At 32.8% G+C, this 17,687-nt stretch overlaps 3 protein-coding genes across 3 annotated transcripts; 2 read left to right on the top strand and 1 right to left on the bottom strand.

Annotated features, from left to right (window-relative positions):
* Window positions 1–1,783: 1,783 nt before the first annotated feature.
* LOC123673341 lies at window positions 1,784–4,405 on the bottom strand. Its single transcript, XM_045607826.1, has 2 exons — window positions 3,395–4,405; window positions 1,784–2,941 (listed from the first exon to the last, which is right to left on the bottom strand). The coding sequence occupies exons 1-2, from the start codon at window positions 4,319–4,321 to the stop codon at window positions 1,784–1,786; spliced, it is 2,085 nt and encodes a 694-aa protein (XP_045463782.1). The 5' UTR covers window positions 4,322–4,405.
* Window positions 4,406–4,466: 61 nt separating this feature from the next.
* On the top strand, window positions 4,467–7,417 carry LOC123673340. Its single transcript, XM_045607825.1, has 2 exons — window positions 4,467–5,806; window positions 6,260–7,417. Exons 1-2 carry the CDS (start codon window positions 4,880–4,882, stop codon window positions 7,415–7,417), a joined length of 2,085 nt encoding a protein of 694 aa, XP_045463781.1. The 5' UTR covers window positions 4,467–4,879.
* A 7,392-nt stretch (window positions 7,418–14,809) lies between these two features.
* LOC123673339 lies at window positions 14,810–15,229 on the top strand. The gene has a single exon (XM_045607824.1). It carries the CDS (start codon window positions 14,810–14,812, stop codon window positions 15,227–15,229), a length of 420 nt encoding a protein of 139 aa, XP_045463780.1.
* The last annotated feature ends 2,458 nt before the right edge of the window (window positions 15,230–17,687 follow it).

Below are 17,687 nucleotides of genomic sequence, written 5' to 3'. Positions count from 1 at the left end.
GTACTGATTTTTCGTTTGAAAAAGTTTTAAATTCTTTCGAGTTAATTCCCAGGTATTGATCTGTGAGAATCATTCCATTTTTATCAGGCTCCGTTACTTTTTTGATCAATTTAACGAAGTCGTTGGCACTTTGTGTTTTTGATGTAACTATAAAAGCATAACGTGTGAAGTGATCCACTAAAAGATGTAAATATCTCTTCATTGATCGTGAGCCTCCGAAACCTCCAATCGTGTCTATTGAGACTATTTCAAAAGGTCTTGAGGCAGGACCAAGCTGTGACATAAGGCCATATCTATATTGCCCTCTTGTTTTATTTTTGAGACATATCTCACAATTATTAGAATGTTTTTTATATTCATTGTTGAATTTTTCGCTGTATAGAAGGGACTAATTTTGATCAGCATTTGTTTTATTCCTAAGTGACACATGTTTTCATGTACATCTTTAATGATTTTTTTACTGAAATTTTTTGATAAAATAATTTTTTCACGTTTTATTACCTTTTCATAAAAAATATTGTGATTTGCTATTAAATTTGATTTTTTATTTTGTATGTCTTTGTTATTTTTTTGATCTATAATAATATTGTTTAAAATTACCATGTTTACAATTTTTAATTGTTCATCTGTATCCTCACTCGCTTCCAACACTGGGTTCCTACTCAAACAATCAGCTTCTGTATTGATTTTTCCTGGGGCGTATTTAATTTTGAAATCATATTGTGATAGGTAATACATTATATCACCTAACTCCTCATCTGTCCTAGATCTTATATTTAAATTTTCTAATGGTTTGTGGTCAGAATATACTACAAATGATTTACCTATCAGCCAATATTGCCAATATCTTATTGCCTCTTTAATAGCTGAACATTCCAAATAATTTGCTTTCTTTTTCTTTTGAACTTGATTTAATTTCTTTGAAAAGTATGCCACTGGTTTATCCTTTCCATTTAGATGTGTTTGCTTTAAGACTGCCCCAATACCTTTCGAAGATGCATCTGTGTGAGTATTTATGGGTAAATTTTCATCAAATATTTATAGAATTGGCTGTGAGCATAATAAGTCCCTTATTTCCTCAAAAGATCTTTGGCATTCTGAAGACCATATGAATTTTTGATTTTTCCGAAGTAAATTATAAAGGGGTTCTGAAATTATCGCTCTATTCGGCAGATATTCATGATAGAAATTGATTTTCCCTAGAAACTGACTAACATTCTTTTGAGTCTTAGGTATTGGGAAATTTTTTTATTGAAACTAAATTATCTCTTAGTAGTCTTACGGTATTGTTATGAATTATATGACCGAGATATTTCACCGAATCTGAAGCAAATTTACATTTCGTGAATTTCAGTCTAAAACCCTCTTTCTTTATAGCTTCTAACAATTGTATAAGATGGTTAATGTGTTCAGGAAAAGATTTGGAAAATATGAGGATATCATCTATATAGTTTACTGCAAAGTCTGTAAGACTTTTCTCACTTTCTTACTTTCTTACTTTATATATATATATATATATATATATCTGCAATTTTAAGGGATATCGACTGAAGCGAGGTAGATTTAAATACTCTTTATTTCTTGCCTAGCTTTCGGAAAACTTTGTTTCCATCATCAGGGCCAAAAATGTTGAGGTTATTCCTCAGTAATTACAAATAAACTTGAAAACATTGAGACAACAGTTCACAAGACAAGTAGTCAATTTTTAAAACGCAATAAATTATGCTTCGATAAATCTAACCTTAAAATAATTGATCACAGAGTATACAAATCAGTCCACAGATTATTCTGTCATAATGTTGTTCTTCTCTGACTTATTCATCCAACGGTCCATCATAAAAATTTTTTTTCGTTCTTTAATGTTAGGGTATGTGAGTAGATAGGTATATACATTACTTAGTTTCTGTACGTCGGTCTTTTTATTTATTGGGTCTTTCTGGTTCCTTATGTTTATCATCTCGAGTATGAGTCTTTTGTTATACTTTTTCTGAGTTGCCACTATCTCTGCACTGTCGAAGTCAATCCTATGTCCTTTCTCTACCGCATGTATGGTTAAAGCACATCGCTGGTTGTTTTTTGTGATGTCACTTTTGTGTAAGGCCAATCTGCTTTTTAGCCACTGGGACGTGTGACCAATATATGTGCACTCACATTCCGCACAATTCATCTTATAGACAACATTTGACCTAAGTAGTGTTGGTGTTTGATCTTTTATTCTGCTGTATAATCTTGAAATGCTTTTTGTATTATACGTTGCTATCTTTATATTTTCCTCCTTGAAACAATTTTTGATCTTACTAGTCAAATCTCTAATATTTGGCAGGGAACCATATTTTGTGTTTTCTGGCATTCTGTTATCATCTCCTTCTGCTGCTTCAGGTGGTTTTGGTTCAGGTTTAGGTTGTTCTGGATTATTATTTGACTCGTACAATAATTTGTTTAGTAATCCTCTCGGATAAGAGTTTTCTTGAAATATCCGGTATAATTTCTTCAGATTCGCATCCACCAAATCTGGGTGACAAATGTTCTTGATCCTGGCTTTCATTTCTTTAACACAATTTATTTTTACTTGTATTGGATGTTCTGACTGATAGTTGATGAACTTATTGGATGCTGAATTCTTTCTGTACCAGTCTAGTTTAATTTTGTTATTTATTCTACATACCTTCGTGTCTAAAAAGGGTACTGTTTTATTTTCATCTTCTCTCTCTATTGTAAATTGTATGTGTGGATCATAGCTGTTGAAAATTTGTTGTATTTCATCTATGCCTGTGTGAGGCAGTGCAAGGATTAGGTCGTCAACAAATTTCTTCAGGAAAATGAGATTGAATGACAGCAACGGTATACATACATCCAGTAGATGGTCCATTACATATTGTGACAAGATCGGGCTAAGCTTCGATCCCATGGCGCAGCCAAATGTTTGCACATAGAATTCATTCTGAAAGCAGAAGTAGTTGTTTTTTAGAATAAACTGTATTATCTCCATGAACAATGACTTAGGAATGTTGCAGTGTTCCTCAATTTTAGTCCACTTTATATCGATTACCTTCAATACCAATTCATTGTAAATATTGCCAAATAAATTTATCACATCGAGTGATGCTAGCTCATATCCTTCTGGAATGACTAGGTTGTTCATGCATTTGGAAAACTCAAAGGTGTCTTTTATGTAGTACTCATTATTTCTTTCATATGCATTCGATAGAATATTCGCCAGAAATTCCGCCAAATTTGATGTTGGGCTCTGTATGCTAGCAACTATTGGTCGAAGTGGGTGTCCTGATTTATGAACCTTTGGATTTCCATAAACTTTTGGACAAACTGAGTTGTAGCATTTCATGGCCTTTGCTTGTTCTTTACTGATAGAGTTAGATTTAAAAAGTCTACTTACATAGTCATTGCATTTGTTTTGCAATGTGGTTGTAGGATCTCTCGGTATTTGTTTGAAACTTTCTGAATTTATTATTGTATACATTTTTTGAGTATAGTCTTCTCTGTCCATGGCCACAGTGACTGCTCCTTTGTCGCTATTAAGGATGATAAGATTTTCATTAGCTTTCAGAAATTCCCTTGCAATTCTATATGGTCTGTCTGTTTGGTACATTATGTCCCTATTTTTGTGAATATAACTGGCTATGATGCTGGATACTTTTGCTCGGTATAGGTCTTGATTCTTCTCAGTTGTCTTTTGAATAATATCTTCCACATCGGCAATGAGATTGTCCATCGATATCTCCCCTACAGGTACAGCCATGCTGAACTTCGATCCTAACGATAGAAAATTTTCTATTTCTTTAGGAATCTGTATTGACGACAGATTCCTAAACCATTTTTCTTGATTCTTCCAATTTGGCTTATTCATCTCTTCCAGTTTTCCAATCTTTTTGATGTTTGTCAGTTTTATTATATGGAATCGTTTGTTGTATAGAATTCTCTGTCTTTTCTTAAACTCCATTAACAATTCTCGTGACATGATGTCCTTTAACATCCTCATAATATCCTCATTAGCTGTTTCTAAATGACTGATTCTTAAGTTTACATGATTAACCTCCAAGCGTGAGATAGAACTAGTTAACTTGTTGTTGAAATTATCGATTTTCTTATTTAGTTTTTTCCCTCCTTCAATTTCAAAAAGCTTCTGAACACTTTTAATGCTGTGATTTATATGATTAGGTACCAGATTTCTTCTCTTACACTCCAACAGGAATATTCTCCTATTTCGGGCAGATGCCAGCTTGATATTATTTGAGCTCCACCTTTTAAGTCTTGTTGCCTCTTCTTGTCCATAAGTTGTGGCGATGTCATGATAAAATCCCATTTTGTGATATATTTGATTAGTTAACAGTCGTACTATAAATGTCTGCAATTTTAAGGGATATCGACTGAAGCGAGGTAGATTTAAATACTCTTTATTTCTTGCCTAGCTTTCGGAATAAATAAAAAGACCGACGTACAGAAACTAAGTAATGTATATACCTATCTACTCACATACCCTAACATTAAAGAACGAAAAAAAATTTTTATGATGGACCGTTGGATGAATAAGTCAGAGAAGAACAACATTATGACAGAATAATCTGTGGACTGATTTGTATACTCTGTGATCAATTATTTTAAGGTTAGATTTATCGAAGCATAATTTATTGCGTTTTAAAAATTGACTACTTGTCTTGTGAACTGTTGTCTCAATGTTTTCAAGTTTATTTGTAATTACTGAGGAATAACCTCAACATTTTTGGCCCTGATGATGGAAACAAAGTTTTCCGAAAGCTAGGCAAGAAATAAAGAGTATTTAAATCTACCTCGCTTCAGTCGATATCCCTTAAAATTGCAGACATTTATAGTACGACTGTTAACTAATCAAATATATCACAAAATGGGATTTTATCATGACATCGCCACAACTTATGGACAAGAAGAGGCAACAAGACTTAAAAGGTGGAGCTCAAATAATATCAAGCTGGCATCTGCCCGAAATAGGAGAATATTCCTGTTGGAGTGTAAGAGAAGAAATCTGGTACCTAATCATATAAATCACAGCATTAAAAGTGTTCAGAAGCTTTTTGAAATTGAAGGAGGGAAAAAACTAAATAAGAAAATCGATAATTTCAACAACAAGTTAACTAGTTCTATCTCACGCTTGGAGGTTAATCATGTAAACTTAAGAATCAGTCATTTAGAAACAGCTAATGAGGATATTATGAGGATGTTAAAGGACATCATGTCACGAGAATTGTTAATGGAGTTTAAGAAAAGACAGAGAATTCTATACAACAAACGATTCCATATAATAAAACTGACAAACATCAAAAAGATTGGAAAACTGGAAGAGATGAATAAGCCAAATTGGAAGAATCAAGAAAAATGGTTTAGGAATCTGTCGTCAATACAGATTCCTAAAGAAATAGAAAATTTTCTATCGTTAGGATCGAAGTTCAGCATGGCTGTACCTGTAGGGGAGATATCGATGGACAATCTCATTGCCGATGTGGAAGATATTATTCAAAAGACAACTGAGAAGAATCAAGACCTATACCGAGCAAAAGTATCCAGCATCATAGCCAGTTATATTCACAAAAATAGGGACATAATGTACCAAACAGACAGACCATATAGAATTGCAAGGGAATTTCTGAAAGCTAATGAAAATCTTATCATCCTTAATAGCGACAAAGGAGCAGTCACTGTGGCCATGGACAGAGAAGACTATACTCAAAAAATGTATACAATAATAAATTCAGAAAGTTTCAAACAAATACCGAGAGATCCTACAACCACATTGCAAAACAAATGCAATGACTATGTAAGTAGACTTTTTAAATCTAACTCTATCAGTAAAGAACAAGCAAAGGCCATGAAATGCTACAACTCAGTTTGTCCAAAAGTTTATGGAAATCCAAAGGTTCATAAATCAGGACACCCACTTCGACCAATAGTTGCTAGCATACAGAGCCCAACATCAAATTTGGCGGAATTTCTGGCGAATATTCTATCGAATGCATATGAAAGAAATAATGAGTACTACATAAAAGACACCTTTGAGTTTTCCAAATGCATGAACAACCTAGTCATTCCAGAAGGATATGAGCTAGCATCACTCGATGTGATAAATTTATTTGGCAATATTTACAATGAATTGGTATTGAAGGTAATCGATATAAAGTGGACTAAAATTGAGGAACACTGCAACATTCCTAAGTCATTGTTCATGGAGATAATACAGTTTATTCTAAAAAACAACTACTTCTGCTTTCAGAATGAATTCTATGTGCAAACATTTGGCTGCGCCATGGGATCGAAGCTTAGCCCGATCTTGTCACAATATGTAATGGACCATCTACTGGATGTATGTATACCGTTGCTGTCATTCAATCTCATTTTCCTGAAGAAATTTGTTGACGACCTAATCCTTGCACTGCCTCACACAGGCATAGATGAAATACAACAAATTTTCAACAGCTATGATCCACACATACAATTTACAATAGAGAGAGAAGATGAAAATAAAACAGTACCCTTTTTAGACACGAAGGTATGTAGAATAAATAACAAAATTAAACTAGACTGGTACAGAAAGAATTCAGCATCCAATAAGTTCATCAACTATCAGTCAGAACATCCAATACAAGTAAAAATAAATTGTGTTAAAGAAATGAAAGCCAGGATCAAGAACATTTGTCACCCAGATTTGGTGGATGCGAATCTGAAGAAATTATACCGGATATTTCAAGAAAACTCTTATCCGAGAGGATTACTAAACAAATTATTGTACGAGTCAAATAATAATCCAGAACAACCTAAACCTGAACCAAAACCACCTGAAGCAGCAGAAGGAGATGATAACAGAATGCCAGAAAACACAAAATATGGTTCCCTGCCAAATATTAGAGATTTGACTAGTAAGATCAAAAATTGTTTCAAGGAGGAAAATATAAAGATAGCAACGTATAATACAAAAAGCATTTCAAGATTATACAGCAGAATAAAAGATCAAACACCAACACTACTTAGGTCAAATGTTGTCTATAAGATGAATTGTGCGGAATGTGAGTGCACATATATTGGTCACACGTCCCAGTGGCTAAAAAGCAGATTGGCCTTACACAAAAGTGACATCACAAAAAACAACCAGCGATGTGCTTTAACCATACATGCGGTAGAGAAAGGACATAGGATTGACTTCGACAGTGCAGAGATAGTGGCAACTCAGAAAAAGTATAACAAAAGACTCATACTCGAGATGATAAACATAAGGAACCAGAAAGACCCAATAAATAAAAAGACCGACGTACAGAAACTAAGTAATGTATATACCTATCTACTCACATACCCTAACATTAAAGAACGAAAAAAAATTTTTATGATGGACCGTTGGATGAATAAGTCAGAGAAGAACAACATTATGACAGAATAATCTGTGGACTGATTTGTATACTCTGTGATCAATTATTTTAAGGTTAGATTTATCGAAGCATAATTTATTGCGTTTTAAAAATTGACTACTTGTCTTGTGAACTGTTGTCTCAATGTTTTCAAGTTTATTTGTAATTACTGAGGAATAACCTCAACATTTTTGGCCCTGATGATGGAAACAAAGTTTTCCGAAAGCTAGGCAAGAAATAAAGAGTATTTCAATCTACCTCGCTTCAGTCGATATCCCTTAAAATTGCAGACATTTATAGTACGACTGTTAACTAATCAAATATATATATATATATATATATATATATATATATATATATATATATATATATATATATATATATATATATATATTTATATATATATATATATATATATATATATATATATATATATATATATAATATATAATATATATATATATATAATATCGCCCGAGCGTACACTGAGAAACTCACCAAATATCATGACCTCGCGTTTGAGCTGAAAGAAATGTACGGTCTGAGGAAAACATCAATTCTCCCACTCATAATATCGGTAAATGGCCTGGTGGAGACACACATGATTGAAAACACGAAACGTCTACAATTAGATACTTACCTGATTAGCCAAGCACAGAAAGAGGTCATCCTAGGTACCACGCGGACAGTCAGAAGATTTCTTACTAGCTCTTGAGTACAACCTTGGTCGCTGTGGTGACCCGGTTGTCTTGGATCCATCCCGCTTGTCGGTGAATTAAAAAAAAAATATATATATATATATATATATATATATATATATATATATATATATATATATATATATATATATATATATATATATATATATATATATATATATATATATATATATATAAAATATATATATATATATATATATATATATATATCGGGTGTCCCAAGGTGAGTGGCCTATTAGATTATAATGGAAACTATTGATGGTAAAGATTTCAAATTTTGTAGATAGATATTTGGCCATATAAGGTACATTTTTAAAATACATTCACATTTCCAGTGTTGCCGGATGAACGACAATTTGGCAACAACTTTGTTATTTTGAATGGGACATCCGGTATTTCTATTTTTTTTATGATACTCCATAAAATATTAAATCTATTCACTATTATTTTTTCATCCCTATCTTCAACGGTTTTTGAGTTATTAATTATTTTTCGAAATTTTAGATCAAATTGGCGTATTAAGAAAATGACTCTAGTTCGCTCAATATTTGAGATTTAAGTCAGAAATTTTGCAAGTCGTTAGATATTGATCTGATCTGTGTCACTGCATTTGAATTATGGTCGTCAATAATACAGGACGGACCAAAAAAAATCATCATTTGCCAAGTTACAAAATTGTAAAAAGTCTATTTTTTCAAATTAGACACCTAGTATATTTTTCAATTTTTGGAATCAGTACAACACACTCTACAATTTTTCTATTCACGTCCCTATACCTATCTCAACTGGACTCCGAGTTATATGCGTTTATTAGAACTCACATTGATTCAATAAGCGTTAATTTCTTTTGTATTGTTATTTTCTCTATGTCGTTCATAGATCGATATATCAATGAATCAGTTCAATCCATAAATGTCAAAATAAACAATTATTGCCTAACAGGTGTTTTGTTCCGAGGTTTTTCTATAAATAATGGCTCAAGAAAGATATATACATATAACGCATATAACTCGGAATCCAGTTGAGATAGGTATAGGGACGTGAAAAGGAAAATTGTAGAGTGTGTTGTACTGATTCCAAAAATTGAAAAATATACTAGGTGTCTAATTTGAAAAAATAGACTTTTTTACAATTTTGTAACTTGGCAAATGATGATTGTTTTTGGTCCGTCCTGTATTATTGACGACCATAATTCAGAAGCAGTGACACAGATCAGATCAATATCTAACGACTCGCAAAATTTCTGACTTAAATCTCAAATATTGAGCGAACTAGAGACACTTTCGTAATACGCCAATTTGATCTAAAATTTCGAAAAATAATTAATAACTCAAAAACCGTTAAATATAGGGATGAAAAAGTAAGAGGGAATAGATTTAATATTTTATGGAGTATCATAAAAAAAATAGAAATACCGGATGTCCCATTCAAAATAACAAAGTTGTTGCCAAATTGTCGTACATCCGGCAACACTGGAAATGTGAAATTATTTTAAAAATATACCTTACATGGCCAAATATCTATCCACAAAATTTGAAATCTTTACCATCAATAGTTTCCATAATAATCTAATAGGCCACTCACCTTGGGACACCCGATATATATATATATATATATATATATATATATATATATATATATATATATATATATATATAATATATATATATATATATATATATATATATATATATATATATATATATATATATATATATATATATATATATATATATATATATATATATATATATATATATATATATATATATATATATATATATATATATATATATATATATATATATATATATATATATATATATATATATATATTTTTTTTTTTTTTTTTTTAATTCACCGACAAGCGGGATGGATCCAAGACAACCGGGTCACCACAGCGACCAAGGTTGTACTCAAGAGCTAGTAAGAAATCTTCTGACTGTCCGCGTGGTACCTAGGATGACCTCTTTCTGTGCTTGGCTAATCAGGTAAGTATATATATATACAGGGTGTTTCCTAAACATGCGGCAAAAATTCAGGGGGTTGTTCCTTGGACTATTCTAAGAATATTTTGTCCTTTGATGATTTTTGAAAAACCTATTTGTTTCGAAGATATAGGGGAAACAAAATTTCAGATAATAACATTTTATTATGAAAAATTACATGAAAATTCAACTCAACCTACAAAAACTGTTGAAAATGACCACCTCTAGCCAGCATACAAGCATCCAATCTTCTCCTCATTGACTGCCGAACCCTTTCAAAAACACCAGGATCATTTCTTATTAAGTTACACCCAGCAATGATCCGATTTCGCAAGTCTTCCACATTTTCTACTGGACATCAATTTTTAGTCAAAAAACTGGCCGTTTTTAGTAATTGGAATGTTGTTAAACAAATTTAAAAATAAATTGTACCCACTTAGTAAACACAGTGCGGTACGCATTTTTATTCAAACTATTATTAATTTTAAAAATATGAAAAATGTTGTTCGCCCTGTATCTTCGAAACAAAGAGGTTTTTCAAAAATCATCCAAGGACAAAACATGCTTAAAATAGTCCAAGGAACAACCCCCTGAATTTTTGCCGCATGTTTAGGAAACACCCTGTATATATATATATATATATATATATATATATATATATATATATATATATATATATATTTATATATATATATATTTTTTTTTAATTCACCGACAAGCGGGATGGATCCAAGACAACCGGGTCACCACAGCGACCAAGGTTGTACTCAAGAGCTAGTAAGAAATCTTCTGACTGTCCGCGTGGTACCTAGGATGACCTCTTTCTGTGCTTGGCTAATCAGGTAAGTATATATATATATATATATATATATATATATATATATATATATATATATATATATATATATATATATATATATATATATATATATATATATATATATATAGGGTGAGTCTTTGACTTGTACATATATTTTAACCCAAGATTCCTATATATTCACAGATGTCTCTTCCAGATAGGTTTTATATTATTGCAGGATGTAAATCATTTCCAGAAAAGGCCTAATTTTGCTGTTGGTTTCTTTGTGTAAGATTTCACAATTGTCGAAGTCGAACCCATGGTTAGTTGTTAATTCATGTTTCTTTGAGGCTGTTGAATTTTTTGCATATTTGTGGCCGTTGATTCTTTCTTTTATATATTGGAATGTTTAGCCTATGTAAACTCCTGAACATTCCTTTCATTTTAGTTTTTAAACACAATTGGATATTTTATCTTTTGGAATTTTGTATTTTAGCTTGGGGTAGAGATGTTTCAAATTTTTTTTGGATTTATGTGCAATTTTTATGTCCGTGTCTTTTAATATGTAATTAATTTTCTCTGATAAATTTTTCACGTATGGAATTGCTAATCAAATTTTATTTGACAGTACCCTCGTAAAGATTTAATTTTATCGAGTTGACTTGTACAATTTTTATTATAGGAATACTGCTAGACTAGTAAGTTAGCATAGACATAAGGAAAAAAAAATTAATAATAATCAATTTTTAATATATTTTAGATGTTGATGTCCAACTGTTATCATATACAATTTTGAAAAAGGCTTATTTATGCCGAAACATATGTCCATTTCACTGAATAAAATATAAATATTTGAATTTCAATGTGCTCTAAACCCAAGGAAATTACACTTTCAATACATCAAATATAGCACAAGAAATATTACCTTTCCTATTCATAAGCTCCTGGGTGAAAAAATGGAGACAAACAACATCAACATGAGATTTATTCGTGACAACTATCCTGAGTACATATCATAAGCTTTGAAAAAACTTTAGAACATCAAAAAGAAGAATGCGAAGCTGAAAAACAGGAGAATATTTCTTTTACAATGCAAAAATGCACAACTACGTCCAACATTTCTAAAATTTAGTCTTCCCCACATCAAATTCCTGGACAACTCAATGGGGGTAAAATTTGACAGTGCAGTACGTTGTTTCCAATTGAAAACACTCAATCTACTTCTAACAGACACACGGAAACACCTGAGAAAACTAGAAAGGGAAATTAAACATACAGAGTCGGAGTTAAATAATGTACAACTATCTAACATTAGACAATATCTTGATATCCAGAATATGAAAATATAGGAAACATTAAAAAAAATCCAAAGCAAACAAATGAAAAAAAAATACAGGAATTGAACAACAAAAATGATAATACCGATATCACACATACAGAGTGGGTCACTAACCCCACTAACACTACTATATCCAAAACAGTCATGGAAGTTTTAAGCTTGGGCCGAAACTACAGAAAAGAATATAAAACAAAAGACATACCTATAACGGGCATTGTTGCAAGTTTGGATACTTCAATTATGAATCTGGAACCAGAAACACCGACAAAAATAAGAACAGATATTACAAATACCATCACTAATTTCAAACACAAAAATTCTAAGAAGAATAGAGAACAAGTAATATTGAATAAAAAAATCCAAGAAACGACAGTATTTCTGAAGAACAGTCCTCAACTCACCATCCTGACACCAGATAAATCGAATAAAACCGTTATTATGAACAAAAGTGAATATAAAAATAAAATAATGGAACATCTCAATGACGAACAAACTTACAAAAGATTGAAGAGAAATCCTACACAAATAATTCTAAAGAAAAATAATGAATTAATAAAAAATTGGGAAATGAAAAATCTTCTACCTAAAAAACTATGTTCCAGTCTCAAAATACACAACGCTGTACCTCCCCCATTTCTACGGTTTACTTAAGCTTCACAAAAACAATATTCCATTAAGATCAATTGTCAGCTGTATTCAAAGTCCTACCTAAAATTTATCAAAATATTTATCCAAGTGTATTTCACCCATTATTGGCCAGAATGCATACCACATAAATTATTCTTGGACATTCAAACAATTCATAAATACAGTGAGCTTGAAAGAAAATGAAAAATTGGTATCAATTGATGTTGTGAGTCTATATACCAACACTCCGATGGAGAAAGCCAAAAGCATAATTGAAAAACGATGGGATGAAATAAAACATCACACAGATCTCACGAAAGTTGAATTTCAATTGCGGAAATGGTCTAGTAGTAGCGCTGAATTTTTGAGTTCCATTCCTGAGGAACACATTTCATCTGGAACGCATTCTCTTGATAACGTATCAATTAAGATATTGGGACTCATTTGGGACCCAAAGACTGATACTTTTCAGTTTGACGTTAAACCTCTCGATCGAAGTTGTACAAAACGCACATTATTGTCCGAATTAGCTAGAATCTTCGACCCTTTGGGATTTCTGACACCTATAACATTCATGTGTAAATATCTGATACAAAAAATATGGTTGGCAGGGTTAGATTGGGATACCAAGCCACCAAATGAAGTCATACGAGTTTGGACCAAATATAAAAACGAACTGTCTCTCTTATCGCGTGTACGCATTGATCGTCTTATAAGTATTCCTCAAAGTGTGGTGGCAGAACTGCATGGTTTCTGTGACGCCAGTGAACGAGGTTATGGCGCGGTAGTGTATTGCAGGGTCATTAATAATAAAAAAAACATTGAATCATTTTTCTTGTGCGGTAAATCTGAGGTAGCGCCTTGTTCAAAAAAGTTGAGCATTCCTCGGTTGGAATTGTGCGGCTCTGTACTTCTTACCAAGCTCTTGACATGGATTGAGGAAATTTTTGACTCGAAACTGCAATTCAGACTAATCCAAGCTTACACCGACTCTGAAATTGTACTCGGTTGGTTACATTCGTCTCCACATAGATGGCAGACTTTCGTTGGCAACCGCGTTTCTTTTATTCAAGAAAGAATAGACGTATCTTCTTGGTCGCATGTAAAGTCTAGTGAAAATCCTGCGGACTTAGCCTCTAGCGGATTATTTCCATCTGAACTTTATAAAAATGAATTCTGGTTTCGAGGACCTGAATTTCTACAATTGGGTCAAAACCGGGCATACAAATATAATTTCGAAACAAAAGAAGAGATACGTAGGTCTGTTCTTATTACAGTGAATGATGAGAAATTCATCGATTCCTTGCTTTTGAATCATTCAAGTTTTGAATTTATTCGAAGAGTCTTGTGTTACATGATGAGATTCGTTAATCACGCCAAAAGAAAATTCAAGGTTGGCAATTCATTTACTTACTCTGAAATTCAAAACGCTACATTAATTTTGGTTAAGCGAACACAAACATTACATTTTCAAGAAATATTTGAAACAAAAATGTTTCCAAAATATTTCAAGAAATCAAATGCCTTCATCGATTCTGAAGGCTTTATAAGGGTAGGTGGCAGACTTTCCCATGCACATTTATCATACGATAAAAAACATCCCTTTTTGCTTCCCCCAAGATCAAGACTTGTTGAACTGCTTATTGATTTTTTCCATAAGAAATATTTACATTTACATTTATATCACTACTATGCATTACCTGTTATCGCAGCAGTTTTGGATTCTTTCTGCGCGAAAGGTTATTCGTTCCAAGATTTCAAAGTGCGTCAAGTATTGGAAAACTAACCCTGCTGTATCCCAGCCTGTTATGGGAGATATGCCGAATTTTCGAGTTTCTCCATCGAAAATATTTCCTCATGCGGGTATAGATTTTTGCAGTCCTTTCTTTCTTACCATGAGTCGACACCGGGGTGTTAAAACTTCCAAAGCCTATGTATGCCTTTTTGTTTGAATGTCGACTAAGGCCATTCACGTGGAATTGGTCTCCGACTTAAGCAAGGATGCTTTAATTGCTGCGCTGCGTAGATTTGTAGCACGGAGCGGTAGATGCTCACATCTTTATTCGGATCGAGGGAGTAATTTTATCGGTGCGAGTAGAGAATTGAATGCCTTGGTTCAAAAATGCGCTGAATATGAGACAATTACCCATCACTTTTTACCCGGTCACGCCCCACACATGGGAGGTTTATGGGAGGCTGGGGTCCGATCCGTGAAATCGCACCTCAAAAGGGTAATCGGTGATCAGATTTTAACTTATGAAGAATTTTATACCCTTCTTGTTCAAATAGAGGTTGCGCTCAATTCTCGACCTCTCACACCAATCAGTTCAGATCCTAATGATTTGTCAGTGCTAACGCCCGGGCACTTCTAAGCATTAGAACCCTTGAGTGCCGTTCCCGATGACGATTATGCGAATGTCAAAATAAATCGTTTGAAACGATGGCATCTAATTCAACAGATGATTCAACATTTTTGGCGTCGATGGAAAAATGAATATTTAAATACGTTGCAACAAAGAAATAAGTGGTTGAAATCTTCTAATATGCCCATAGAGGGTTCGCTTGGACTTATAAAAGATGACATTTTACCTCCCCTTAAGTGGGACCTAGGACGAATTGTTAAATTAACTCCCGGTCAAGATGGAGTATGCCGTGTGGCTGATGTTAAAACCAAATCCGGTATGATACAACGACCTCTGAACAAACTGAGTCCATTACCAATGGCAACATGTTCTACCGCTGATGATGTCCGCTGAAAAATACTTTGATTTAATTTTTTTTCTCGTAGTATAATTTCTCAAATTATAACTACTAATATTCATTTCTATTTCATTATTATTTCATCATTATTTCATTTAATATTCAAAGATTTTTCTAATTTTTTTAAGGGGTTAAGGTTCATTATATTCACCTTGGGGGGAGTATGTTCCGTAACCACGGAACTATTAATTTTATTATTTGAGAGAGCTTTCACAGTTGTTTTGTTTTTCCGGTTTCCTTTTTTGTTTGTTATTTTAAATTTTTCTGCTGGCCAACGTCTTGCGCCGAAAGGAAGCACATATATGCGCGCTGCTCGCCTGTGATTTTTTTTTTGAAGACTAAATTGAACGGTCGAACAGATGTACCAAGAATTAATTGCTGTGTTATACACGATACGTAATTTTCCAAAAGTGGATAAAAATATACGATAAATTAACGACGTTTTCGCTTGTGAACGCTAAAGAACTAAAGTTTCAATAGATTGAATCGCGCAAAAGGTGTTTGTGTGGTTTAGGTTGTGTGTTCTTCGAGATCAAGCTGCGGATGCAGATAAGAAGGGCCCTTCCAGACTCCATCATCTCAACCCACAAGGTAAGGTGCAATTCGTTGGTGGCTTGCTTTAAGTTCGGGTATTAATTCGCATTTTTTTTCTCTTTATTTTTCACTCTGTGAAAGGTGTCGCTTACATTTCCTCGTTGGTTGTAGGACGAGTGGCCCAAGTTCATATTTTCTCTCCGGCAATACAATTTAATATTTTTGAGTTATTGAAGAATATTTAACAGATATATTATTAATATTAAACGAATTAAACAACTATCATCCAAAAATTAAATTTACAACAGAAATTGAAAAAGACAACACAATAAACTTTTTAGATATGACACTCACACATAATATTATGAACTCAAAAATAGAAACAATTTGGCACACAAAAAAAAACATGGTCAGGCAGATACCTAAATTATAAATCAATAGTACCAATTCAATATAAGAAAAGTGTAATTTCAGGGATTGCCGATAGATCGATAAAGCTGACATCACCAAAATATCGTGTCGAGACAATAAGAAAAGCAAAGAAAATCCTAAATCAAAACAACTATACATCAAATCTAATTTATTTATTTCAACGGTACAACCATTTTACATGATAACAAAAACAAATAAACAGTAATAAAACAAAGGAAATAATACAGCTTAGCTGAAGGCCCAGAAAATATACAAAAAAAAAGATGAACATGAAACAGTTTTATTCGAAAATTATTAAAATATCTTCTGATCGCGAATAGGGACCCTTTCAACAAATCCAAACCCGATTCATTAGATGCTCTCATCGCCCTATCCACTGGGTTGTTATAGGAATAGTTCCTGCTATGAAACTCAGGTGCAAGAAAATCTCTGTGACGCAAATTAACATGCACTGCATTGAAATTCAATCTTGCCAGTAGATAGGGAATATCAATGAGGTCATTAAGGAGCTGATAAACAAACATTATCCCGAAATTTTTTCTTCGTTCCTGAAGAGTTTTCAAGGATAAGCCGGACATCAATAAACTATAGTCAATTTCACTAGACTGAATGCCCCGCTTATAACCTATCCATCTCAAAAACTTTTTCTGTACTTTCTCAATATTACCGATGTGAACCTGATAGTATGGTGACCAAACAGTAGAACAGTACTCCAAAATGCTTCTGACGTTAGTTACATATATATTTTTTATAGCATCGATGTCATTGTAATCCTTTGTATTTCGTTTAACGAAACCCAGCATTCTGAAAGCTTTCCCAATAGTTAAGTTGATATGGAAAACAAAATCAAGCTTGGAATCGAAATAGACTCCCAGATCCCTTATAACCTCTACCCTATCCAAAAGTTGTCCCGAAATATAATAACTGAACTCAATTGGGGACCTACCCCTGAAGAAACGCATTACCTTACACTTAGTTATGTTCAGTTTCATCTCGTTCTTATCACACCAAGTCATCATTGGCAACTGTCATAAGTGTCAGACGCATTTCGTTTTTATTGTGCTTTTTTATCATGTTTTTCTGAAGAAAACAAACTGTTTAAAT

The sequence above is a fragment of the Harmonia axyridis genome, chromosome 2 (assembly GCF_914767665.1).
Source record: "Harmonia axyridis chromosome 2, icHarAxyr1.1, whole genome shotgun sequence".
Lineage (NCBI taxonomy): Eukaryota > Metazoa > Arthropoda > Insecta > Coleoptera > Coccinellidae > Harmonia > Harmonia axyridis.
The sequence above is the reverse complement of the archived record's forward strand: the minus strand, read 5'-3'. Positions and strand labels throughout refer to the sequence as shown.

Bases quoted from the DNA above. Each gene is read 5' to 3' on its own strand.
- LOC123673341 (XM_045607826.1), bottom strand. From the start codon at position 4,321: ATGGGATTTTATCATGACATCGCCACAACTTATGGACAAGAAGAGGCA. The intron at 2,942-3,394 runs GTAAGTAGACTT...TTCTGCTTTCAG, and splicing joins AAAACAAATGCAATGACTAT to AATGAATTCTATGTGCAAAC.
- LOC123673340 (XM_045607825.1), top strand. From the start codon at position 4,880: ATGGGATTTTATCATGACATCGCCACAACTTATGGACAAGAAGAGGCA. The intron at 5,807-6,259 runs GTAAGTAGACTT...TTCTGCTTTCAG, and splicing joins AAAACAAATGCAATGACTAT to AATGAATTCTATGTGCAAAC.
- LOC123673339 (XM_045607824.1), top strand. From the start codon at position 14,810: ATGTCGACTAAGGCCATTCACGTGGAATTGGTCTCCGACTTAAGCAAG.